We start from the raw sequence: 12812 nt of genomic DNA on the forward strand, positions 1-12812 counted from the left end.
AAAATAAATGGCTTTTACTTATATTTCTTAATAGTATAAATATATACTATGTTGTTGTTGGGCTTAGGATTCTTCTACAGTAGGTGTTTGTGATTTGTTAACGATAAATTCAACGATGAATAAACAGCACACATTTTACTTGTTTTCAAATATTATATATGTATTCAGAGCAATTTAAACATGTGTACAACAAAGTCTTCACACTATAGAGATTACAGGCATATCATAAACACTATTTATATATATAGTTCTCTTCTTCTTGTCAAAAGTCCACTTAGGCCGATTCAGTTACTTTAGAATTTCAGTTGACAAGTTGAACTATCTTCTCTATATTACTATCGTACTAGTATTCTTTGTGTGATTCATTTACAGTTGTGGTGCAAGTTACTGTAATTTGTTTGGTCTTCTTTCTTGTGAAGATCATCTGTTCCATTTGTTAAAGTGTACCAAGGCTGATTGAATTACTTTATAACCATACTTTGACCGAATAAAATTATCCTTTTTATCTTTTTTATACTGTTAGTTTCATTCTAACATATTAAACGTTAGATCTATCACCTTTGCAGTACTTAACTTCACACATCTACATTCTCTTTTGCTATTATCTGTCTATTGTTGTCTGTCTTCTGCTTCCCGCTCATCTCATCTTTATTACATAGTTGTCTGGCCACTTTCCATATTCTCGACTCCAATTAGTTATTAACAAAACCTTCTACAATCGTCTGCTTTTAACTCTTATTATAACAAAACTTAAAAAATAATAAAATATTCACTCATAAATATAAATTAATCACTTATATTTAAACCAAACAGTCTTTTATATCATGACACTGTTTCTGGTAATTATTTAAATTTTTTTGTGTTAATGTGCCAGATTAAATAGTGAGACAAATAACTTATATGTGATATTACATAAAAACTGAAGTCAAAAATGACTTTCACCAGAAAAATTGACCAAACTTGTATAGAGTTAGGGTAGAGAAAATGGAAAGTTTTATTGAAAAAACATTTGGAAAAATTTTTGTGAAAATACCTCATTAAAATTTTGATTTTTTGTTTATAAATGACTCTTAATTACTGAAAGCTTGCAAAAATTTTGTGAAGATACACGAAACATATTAGAAGTTATAGTATGGAAACTATAAAGGTAAGTTTGGAATCACAAGACTGAGTTGATAGTGAGAGAGTTAACATGACTTAAAAATTATCATTTAATGAATGAAAAAAAAAACATAAGTGATAAAACGTGAAAGAATAAATTACTCACCTGAATTTGGTGAAAATTTTGGAAAACAAAATGGATGCTGCTGCCTGTCATTTAAAGTTGAAGTTTTACAAGTCACACTCAAGCTTGTATCAAGCATTGCACAAAAAACAAATAGGTATCATCCATGTAAAAACTTGATCGGTGAAAAGGAGTTCAATTTCATAGTGCGATAGCTTTTTGGAAAAATTTTAACTTGTGTTGTCAGGCAAGTAACCTGGCAATTCTGCATACCCAGGACAGTCATTAAGGCCAAGTTTATATATAAAAATTAAATATGAAATTGAGTGTCATATATATAATTTTTTTAAGTATAGTTTAAGATTTTATCATAAATGATCCCATTTTTTTGTAATTGGTTTACTCATATATCTTGTGGTATTTAATTTAATAATAATAGAAATACTTCATTTTAAGCCACAATTTATTATTGCAAGATATCTGTTTTTTTTCAATAACAAGTAATCATGATTTAAATGGTGTATTACTTTTATTAAAAATATAGTTTCATATTTATTGAATAGTTATAATCAATTTATGTAACTGTTTAAAATTTAACTTATTTTACAAGCCAGAAAAATATGCTCTGTTTCTTATAGAATCTACATAAACAGATGAGAATGAAAAAAATCTTTATATAGGTGTTTCTTTAAATGTTTTTTGTTTGTTTTAGAGACACATTTCAATCAATGTGGTTTATTGGACTTCAGTTTGCTAAAACAGAAAATCTTAATGTGGATCTCACTTTTGACATTCAGTCATTTACTGACACAGGTTTGATTTTTTTAATTGCTCCTTATGCATTCTTTCTGCATGTAAATCAGAAAGAATGATTAACAAGAGAACCTTAACTGTGCAGTTGTCCAGTTCATTGAAAGATTTATAAAATCTTAAGATCATTCCAAAATTAAAGTAAAGAAAAATTGTATCTCTGATGTTTCTATTTAATCATATGTTCCTGATAATTTAATAAAGTATAACTTTAATGGTGTTTTTAAAATAAATGTTGGACAAATATGAATGCTTCATTATAATGCTCTAAATCTTTGTGTTGCACTAAAAGTTTTTCATCAGATTTGTTGTTACAAATGGTTTTGCAGTAGCAACATATACATTTTTAGAACTACAAAACAAACATTAATTAAAACCAGTAAATAAACTTTTGTGTATGTGGTTGGTTTCTAGTAATTATTTAAAATATCCTATATTTACGTGCGAGATTAAATAGTGGGATGGATAAATTATATGTGGTGTTACATACAATCTGAAGTAAAAAATGACTTTCACCAGAAAATTATTAACTTTATCAATGTGTTAATATATGTCTTCTTCGTAGAAGAGTGTTCTGATTAAATGCATAAAACATGTTTTATAAAACAAGCTGTGTTACTGTAAAAGGTACTCTAATCAGAAAAAGGTGAAAACTGGAACATCTGTAAAATAAGGATTTCTTAATAGTAAGTATGTTACTTTAAAATGCTCTATCCAGAAAAACGTGTAACCTGAGACATTGTTTAAAAAAAATGCTAATATTAGGTGCGTAACTGTAAGATTATCTGTCATTGTCCTTGTAGAATAAATATCTAGTTTGTTAAACAACTGAATGACAAAAATGTCTACTACATCTATTTTTAGTCATGCGTCAAGCCATGCAGATAAACCTGTACAAGCCAGGTATGAAGATTGAAGCAAAACACGTAAGACGGTAAATAATTTGTGTGTTGATTATTAGTTATCTCGAAGATTTTTAGTTGTATAGCTTCAGTACTTGTGAAAAGTTATTATTATGTGTGCATGAATTTTGGGAATGTACTGGTTGAAGTTACCATTTCTCACCATTATGTAAGAAATACAAAAATATTTATAAGAAAATGTACAGGCTAAGAGTAAAAACTAATGCTAATTAATATCTTATTTAAAGGTTAGATGATGCCATGTTAACACTAGCAAACTGTATATTTGTTTTTTATCATATTTTTTAGCTTTTTCTACTTTAACTTTTAAGTGTGTCGTACCTTTTTTACAGCATTACATTTAAGATTTAATTAAACTATCTTTATTATCATAGTATGTCAGTAAACTTAGCATCACAATGTAGTTTATAATTCAAATGTTAATATTTATACAAGTTTTAATTTCAAAAGGAAATATTGAAATAAATTTTTAGTCTTCACTTTTATTTAGAATTTCTCTGCACTGCTGTATTATATTCTTAGTTTCTAAAGCCTTGCATACTTATACATAAGATATCCCCAAGCTAAAATGAAAGTTTACGGCCGTTACTTGCTTTAATGAGTCTGTGCCATAAACTAGAACTTGCATGCTATGCCTTTCCTAGTACATGCTGTCTTTAAAAAAAAATGTCAGTAATTCTCTCTGACATTTGCTATTGGATTATTTATAACCAATAGAAAGAGAATATTCTGTTTTACTACTTTTTTTATAAGGATAGCTTGTTCTCACAATTGATTTAGAGTTATTCTGAATCAGTTGTTTGCTATCGCCAAGATTGCCTTGGCCAGGTAAGGATATTACCTTGATGCACATATAGAAAGCCATTTAAATTAGAATAATATTAGGATGTTGTTTGTTATTGCTCGTTAATATTTTGTGTTGGAAATTGCATATTTAGAGTGAATAAAACTTAAGTAAAGTACTAAAAACAACCTTACAGAAAACATCTACATGTTTTATTTATCTTATTATGATGGATGTAACATGTATGCCGGTATCTACGTGTGCAACCAGAACTTCTTCATCATCTATTGAATGGCACCACAAACAAAAATCCATAAAAAAATTCACATTTTGAGTATTCAAAATTCAGACAATTAGAAAAATAACTGTGGTATGTGTAACAAACATTTTTTTATAATAGAACACAATTTTAAATAAAAGTACTCTGCTCACAACAAGAACGGAACTTTCACTAGGACTGTATGTGAGGGTTTTATTATATCTTTATTGATGTAATTTATAAATGTAGTAATGAGAAACTGGGGTTTTTAAAACATCATAGTTTATATCAGTAAAATTTATGACAACTTTGAGCTCTGTACATTGAATCATTTTGGTGCAATGAGTTGCATATGACTAAAGAGCACAATCCAAACACTTTTCTCATACAGTACTTGCCAGAAAAAAAAAAATCCTTTTTTAGAAAATGTTTATCTTTCTAAATTTTTTTTTCAATGAGGTAATAATACTACGATTAGTAATTACTAGCACAAACAGCTAGTCGTGGGGCAGTGTTTTTGCTAGTTGTTATAAAATAACTAAAATGTCAAATTAGTAATGTATTAGGTTAGATAAGAAAAATTAAGTAAAAAAGAATACCCTAACACAAGCAAATCTTGTGAGGACAGAATGTAATTTTTACCAAACATGCTGGTAACTCAATGCTTTGTATACACACAGCTTCCCTGCTGTGATAATTTGTTATGGAACTAATTTAAGTGCCAATAAAGCAATAAATCTAAATGTGTGGGAGATTTGAATTGTATTAACTTTGGCTGCAAGAATAGAAAGTGTGTAGTTGTCTGTAACGATGTGCAGTCTTTTTAGACAGAAAATATAATTTATATTTATTTCATAATTTTTTGTGGTGGTTACAAGATTGGTCAAATAGAACAAACTACTATACAGTGTTATGGTAGAGTTAATAACAGAAAAGATGCAAAGTTGTACTGAAATTACTTTTGATGTTCTTTTAGGAGGTTCTAGAGATTAAGCAAGTGAAATTTGAAAAACTAAAAAAAAAAAAAGTATCTTTAGTCTTCGCCTTAAAATCACCTTGCACTCAGTCTTGAGTTCTACTCTGACTCCTTAATTTCACAGACAAGTTTTTTGTGTACAAGAGACTTGTAATGTTTACTAAAAATGTGCTAAATGTCTTAAAGATACACTTACAACATTAAAAGTGATAGTATGTATAGTTACATGGTGGTTGCATGACTGGTGAAAATGACCAAGCCCATATACAGAAGATTCAAGATGTTATAGAAAAAGGTTTTAATAAGGGAAAATTGAAACATTTATTAATCTCACAAGTTGGCTATTAGTTTTCTTATGAAGGTTTATTCTCAGTTTATTTGCATGATAAAGAAATAACTAATTTTCTGTATAAATCAGTGGAAAAATAAGCAAATTCTCAATATGAATCACTGGAAAAAATAAGTTAATTCTCAATATAAATCAGTGGAAGAGAAGCTAATTTTCAATATAAATCAGTGGAAGAATTAAGCTAATTCTTGGTGTAAATCTAAGAAAGAAATAAGCTAATTCTCGATATATAACAGTGGAAGAAATAAACTGACTAATTCTCAGTGTAAATCAAAAGAAATGAACTAAAACTGGATACAAATCACCTTATTTTTAGGAGGGAATTGAACAAGTATTTGCCTCCAAGTGTTACTGCAAAGCTGAAGAAAAAGGACAAAATGGTAATGTATTTTTAATTAGCCTAAATAGTGAAATTCTAATTCCAAACATTTTAAAAATTAGTTGAATTCAGTTGTGATCAAAAATCTTTTAAGAAACTTTATTTCCAGCTATAGTGAAATACGAACTATATTTTCACTAAGATTTAAGGTAGGTACCACTCCCAGCATTTGTAAAAATATGATCTACTGTATGCAGTGCTTGTGTTTGTTATGTTTGTTTCGCTATGTGTGATGATGTATTTACTATGTGACAATAGAAAAAATTAGCAAGAACATCTTAGGTTTCCATTCTGGACATTGAGTTACACTTGCCCAGTATATTATGTACACCTTGAAAAAAGAACAAGTAGCCTATAGAAATTACAAAGGAATGTATTGTAAAGTTCATAGTTCAATAAGAGCATAGAAATATATGGTTTAGAATTTGACAGTGGAGTGAAAAGTTAATGTGATCTGACAATTACATTATTGAAATTGGTATAAACTAGATTGTGTTGGATATTTTAGTATGACGTTTTCTAATTGAAGCTATTTAAAGTAGAAATGTTGTAAAAGTAGTTAATATGATTTTAAATTTGCATATGTTAATGCAGGTATATTTGACAGTTCTGTTCAGTCACACAGGTATACATTTCCCTGGTATTTCAGAACCTTTTGATTTTTGTACTTTTACTATAACACTACAGCAGACAGCATCTTCTGGACTGATCTACTCCCATCTTGAGTGTTATTACCTGTTTTCACTTTTATCTGGTGTCTATTACTCATGTTTTTTTATGACTTATTGATAGCTTGAATACTCTTAAATTCATTAAAGTATAAGCATGAGCAACAGTAACAGAATAATCATTTTTATGTAGCACGTTTGTTATAGGGTTCTATTTCATTAACATAATATTCAAGTATATTTTTGGTTTCTAATAACCAGTTCAGAAGCATAGGAAAATAATTTCTAATTTTCATATTAGTAAAATATGTAACAAACATTTACTGTTGAAATGAACAATGATATGGAACATTGACTAACAGCATGGCGTGGATTTTGGTAAGTTTTACAACATGAAATGTTTGATTGTTTTCATATTTGTTATGATCTTAACAATAATAATACGTAAGGTGTACAGAAAGTACGTTAACCAATTTTTTTATTATATATAAACAATTCATTTGCATAATGTTTGGACATTTCCAATTTCTACTCAAAACTAAAAATTCTTTGGACATTTATTGATGAAACAGTTAATGCATACTAATACATTATTAGTACTGAAAAAACGGAATAAATTTATTTCATGTTATAAAAAGTTAAAATCTTTGGTTTCAGTCCTCCACGACAGCACAGAACAGTCTCAACAGCACACCAATACCAGAGTCTCGTGGAGATGCTAAGAAAACACTGCACCAAAGTCGATCAGATTCATCTCTTACTCAAGCAGTAGATGGCAAGCCAACCATTGGAAAACACAACAGATTAAGCTTAGATGTATGCTTTATTTTATATTATACTAACCAGTTATTCTTTAATAACATTTTCTGAAATGTATGTTGACCAGATTTCAAATAACATTCATAACTAAAGATGTTTAACAAACTATCAGAATCAGTGTTAGAAAACCTGAAATGATTAATACTGATAGAAATAATGCTAGTAAATCTAGTGATTACGCTGATTACAACTTGCCAGGAAATGAAAAGCTTAGGATTCACTCTGTGATTTGATTATGTATGTTATCCTTTTATCTTTATATGTCTTCAGGATTGTAGAGTTGTGTAATCCAAAAGGATGTTTGAATGTATAAAAATTCATGAAACGGTATTGTACGTTGATATCGTTTCTTGGTATTCATTTGCTTTTATTGTACTGTTATATAGGTAATTGCTTTAATTTTATATATTTTCAAATTGCCACAGAAGCATTCTTTCAACAATATTTTTCACATATTGCTCCAGACAAGCTCATTATTGTTATTTCTGACTTAAACATATCTTTTCTGTCATTGATCTTATTAACTCCTGAAGAATTAAAATGTACATTCAATTTAGAAAAAAAAAAAACAGCATGGTAATATCATGGTTTTACGTAAACCTATTTTGTATTAAATACTATTCAATTTGATTTGATTTTTTCCATCCTTTGCATGGGAATGTCATGTGTAATCAAAAGATGCAAATAATAATTAATCTGTAGGATCATTGATCAACTAATATGAAGAAAACTCCTCCATTACACTAATTTTAAAGTACAGTTCTGTGGGTATTTTGGATGATTCATATTAAACTAATAGTGTAATAATATAGGAAGCTGTATTTTTTGTTTCAGGTAGTTACACCTGATTCTATCAATTCTTCTTTATCTTTGGGACACAAGAGACGTCGAGAACCTTCAGAACTAGATGCTGAGATAAAAAGGTTTCATTCTGCAAATTCGGACTCTACTACCAGTCTAGATGTTGGAAACAGTTCAAAAGATGCTTGGGTTCCATTTCTGGAAAAATCTGCTGGGGAATCTGAAGACAGCACTAATGATTCACAGGTTAAATTAATTTTGATGTCTGAGATAAAAGTTTCACTTTACTAACGTTATGTAAAATTTTGTCATGTTTTTCACATTATGCGAGAAATAATGAGTAAGTAGCTGCTCCCTTTTATTAGCTTAATCTAGCAGAATTCTTGTTAATACAGTTTTTCACATGTATATATTGAGACAGAATTAGTTATGTATTTTAAAGTTTAAACATCCAGTTCCTGGTCAACAGCATGCCCTAAATACAAGATAATTGACTCAGAAACTATCTTGATGCTCTAGAACAGTGGAATGGAAATAAAGTCAACAACTGGAAGTGACGTCAGTGCTATGAGGGAGAAGTTTGTGTTGGAGTTGGATGATTCAAGTCTGGATTCTTCTAGCATGAATGCTGATTTAAGTGAGGTTAGTGTAGTTGTTTAATCATGATTGCTTATAAATGTATTTGTTTTTCTTATCTGAAGTTATGACTATTTAACTGATTATTGATTTTCCAGTAAATTGTAACAGATACATTAGAATACCTTGAGATTGGTTTCAAAATAAAATATTTTAATCGGATTACCAGATACTAATACAAATGATGGAAGTCAGTCTTCAACAAGCTGTTGTTGGATGTAGCCCTCTGTCAGATATTTGTAACTACTTTTTATTTCTTCAGCTGTCATATTTATGGATAGTCATTATTATGTAATTTTTTGAAACAGCCAGACACTAAATCAAGACTTTTTTTTTTATCGGGAAACATTACTGTCATAGCATTTTTTTGTTTATTTAGCAATAGTGTTCCAAAAGTTCAAGAAATAATTGTTAATCCTAAATGCTAGTATATCCAAATACCTACTTTCATTGCAGACAAACTCTACAAACTTATGTTACTAAAATTATTCTCGATAGTTATTTGTATTACTAAATTCTCTAACCACTAATCTAGTAGACAATCTTTAAAATCTACAGTATACAGCTACTATCATTACCAATTTCTCTTACCATTACTCTAGCAGACAAACATTAAAAACTACAGTATACAGTTACTATCATTACCAATTTCTCTTACCATTAGTCTAGCAGACAAACATTAAAAACTACAGTATACAGCTAATATTATAACCAAACTCTCTTACCATTAGTCTAGCAGACAAACATTAAAAACTACAGTATACACCTACTGTCATAACCAAACTCTCTTACAATTAGTCTAGCAGACAAACATTAAAAACTACAGTATACAGTTACTATCATAATCAAACTCTCTTACCATTACTCTAGCAGACAAACATTAAAATCTACAGTATACAGCTACTATCATAACCAATTTTTCTTACCATTATTCTAGCAGACAAACATTAAAAACTACAGTATACAGCTACTATCATAACCAAACTCTCTTACCATTAGTCTAGCAGACAAACATTGAAAACTACAGTATACAGCTACTGTCATAACCAAACTCTCTTACCATTACTCTAGTGGACAAACATTAAAAATTGCAGTATACAGCTACTGTCATAACCAAACTCTCTAACCATTAGTCTAGCAGACAAACATTAAAAACTACAGTATACAGCTACTATCATAACCAAACTCTCTTACCATTAGTCTAGCAGACAAACATTAAAAACTACAGTATACAGCTACTGTCATAACCAAACTCTCTTACCATTACTCTAGTAGACAAACATTAAAAACTACAGTATACAGCTACTATCATTACCAATTGCTCTTACCATTAGTCTAGCAGACAAACATTAAAAACTACACTATACAGCTACTGTCATAACCAAACTCTCTTACCATTACTTTAGCAGTCAAACATTAAAAACTACATTATACAGCTACTGTAATAAGCAAACTCTCTTACCATTAGTCTAGCAGACAAACATTAAAAACTACAGTATACAGCTACTCTAGAGTAATGGTAAGAGTTTGGTTATGATAAACATTAAAAAATACAGTATACAGTTACTATCATAACCAAACTCTCTTACCATTACTCTAGCAGACAAACATTAAAAACTACAATATACAGCTACTATCACAACCAAACTCGCTTACCATTAGTCTAGCAGACAAACATTAAAAACTACAGTATACAGCTACTATCATAACCAAACTCTCTTACCATTACTCTAGCAGACAAACATTAAAAACTATAGTATACAGCCACTGTCATAACCAAACTCTCTTACCATTACTCTAGCAGACAAACATTAAAACTACAGTATACAGCTACTATCATAACCAATTTCTCTTACCATTATTCTGGCAGACAAACATTAAAAAGTACAGTATACAGCTACTATCATAACCAAACTCTCTTACCATTAGTCTAGCAGACAAACATTGAAAACCACAGGGTACTATCATAACCAAACTCTCTTACCATTAGTCTAGCGGACAAACATTAAGAACTACAGTATACAGCTACTGTCATAACCAAACTCTCTTAAGAGAGTTTGGTTATGATAGTAGCTGTATTAGACTAATGGGCAGACAAACATTAATATACTGTAGTTTCAGCTACTGTCATAACCACTCTCATACTATTAGTCTAGCAGACAAACATTTCTTACCATTAGTCTAGCAGACAAACATTGAAAACTACAGTATACAGCTATTGTCATAACCAAACTCTCTTACCATTACTCTAGCAGACAAACATTAAAAATTGCTATACAGCTACTGTCATAACCAAACTCTTACCATTACTCTAGCAAACATTAAAAAATACAGTATACAGTTACTATCATAACCAAACTCTCTTACCATTAAAAGTATACAGCTACTATCATAACCAAATTCTCTTACCATTAGTCTAGCAGACAAAATTTAGATACAAAGTGGACAGCTATTGTCATTACTAAATTCTCTTACCACTCCTCTAGCAGGTACACTTTAGAAACTACAATGATTCAAGTTATTCTGGATGACTACTTTTATTACCAAATTCTCTAATGTTGAATCATAGAAGACAAACTAGAAATAACAGTGGTCAAAGTTATTCTTGACAGCTACTGTCATTTTAGATTCTCTTAACACTATAGTCTAGTAAACAGACTAGAAACTATAATGGACATTACTATTATTACCAAATTCTCTCTTCCACAACTCTAGCAGACAAACTTTAGAAACAACAATGAACAGCTTTTGTCATTACTAAATTCTCTTACCATTCATTTGTCTAGAAGACAAAGTTTAGAAACTGCAGTGATTATCATAAACTGCTAATTTCATTGACAAGTCTTCATATAATTTGTCTAGAAGACAAATGTTAGAACCTGTAATGATTAAAGTTATTCTGGATCACTACTTTTATTACCAAATTCTCTTACCTTGAACCTAGACAAACTAGAAATAACAGTGTTTAAAGTTATTCTGGAAAGAACTGCAGTGGACAGTTACTATCAGTATGAAATTCTCTTACTACTAGTCTAGCAACCAAACTTTAGTGACAACAGTGGGCAGCAGCTATTATTACCTAATTCTTTTACTGGTAGTCGAGCAGACAAACTTTATAAACTACGTTGGACGATTACTTACATTACTAAATTCTCTTACACTAGCTTAGCAGCCAAACAACAGGGGGCAGTTACTGTTATTAGAAAATTTCTTACTGCTAGTCTAGCAGACATACTGCTGAAACAACAGTGGATAGGTTCTATCATTACCAAATACTCTTACTACTTGTCTAGCAGACAATCTTTTGGAACTGCAATGATTAAAATTATTCTGGTTGGCTACTTTTATTACCAACTTCTGTTACCTGGAATCTAGATGACAAACTAGAAATAACAGCATTTAAAGCTATTCTGGACACCTACTGTCATTACCAAATTTTCTTACTGTTAGTCTAGCAGACACACTTTAGAAACAACAGCAGACAGCTACTGCCATGACCAAATTCTTTTACCACTAATGTAGGAGACAAACTTCAAAAACTACAGCAGGTAGCTACTATCATTACCAAGTTCTCTTACCACTAGTGTAGTAGACAAACTTAATTAACTACAGTGGACAACTACTGTCATTACTAAATTCTCATATTATTAGTCTGACAGCCCAACTTAAGAAGCAACAGTGGGCAGCTAATACTATTACCAAATTCTGTTAATGCTAGTCCAGTAGACAAACTTTAGAATTAACATTGGAAAGCTACTATTATTATCAAATACTCCTACTGCTAGTCTAATAGACAAACCTTAGAAACTACAATGATTAAAGTTATTCTGGTTTACTATTTTTATTACCAAAATACTATAGTGGATATCTACTATTATAACCAAATTCTCTTACCACTATTCTAGCAGACAAACTGTAGAAACAACAGTGTACAGTTACTGTCATTACTAAATTCCTTTGCCAGTCATTAGTCTAGAAGATAAATGATATAAACTGGAATTAAAAAAATGTTCTTAGGCAGCTCCTTTCACTGCCAAGTCTTCATATCATTTGTTTAGAAGACAAATTTTAGAAACTATAATGATTAAAATTAGTATGGACAATTACTTTCATTGCAAAGTTATTTTAGCACTTCTCTAGCAGACATAGTTTAGAAACTGTAATGAATTAAAAGTAGTATGGA

The 12812-nt window shown here is 29.9% G+C and overlaps 1 protein-coding gene across 2 annotated transcripts in view; it reads left to right on the forward strand.

Moving 5' to 3' along the window:
* The window catches only part of LOC106469672 (poly(A) polymerase type 3-like), an 86793-nt gene extending 78218 nt beyond the window's left edge, over positions 1–8575 (forward strand). The window contains exons 15-20 of one of the 2 annotated variants that reach the window (XM_022398247.1): positions 1938–2038; positions 2900–2969; positions 5643–5706; positions 7031–7189; positions 8027–8239; positions 8436–8575. In XM_022398247.1, the coding sequence (XP_022253955.1) occupies positions 1938–2038; positions 2900–2969; positions 5643–5706; positions 7031–7189; positions 8027–8239; positions 8436–8483 (655 nt within the window). In that variant the 3' untranslated portion in view covers positions 8484–8575. Of the gene's footprint in view, positions 1–1937; positions 2039–2899; positions 2970–5642; positions 5707–7030; positions 7190–8026; positions 8240–8435 lie in introns of those variants that run through there. The other variant, XR_002612892.1, reaches the window with a different exon arrangement.
* Positions 8576–12812: the final 4237 nt, after the last annotated feature.

Source organism: Limulus polyphemus, unplaced genomic scaffold, assembly GCF_000517525.1.
Source record: "Limulus polyphemus unplaced genomic scaffold, Limulus_polyphemus-2.1.2 Scaffold3606, whole genome shotgun sequence".
Lineage (NCBI taxonomy): Eukaryota > Metazoa > Arthropoda > Merostomata > Xiphosura > Limulidae > Limulus > Limulus polyphemus.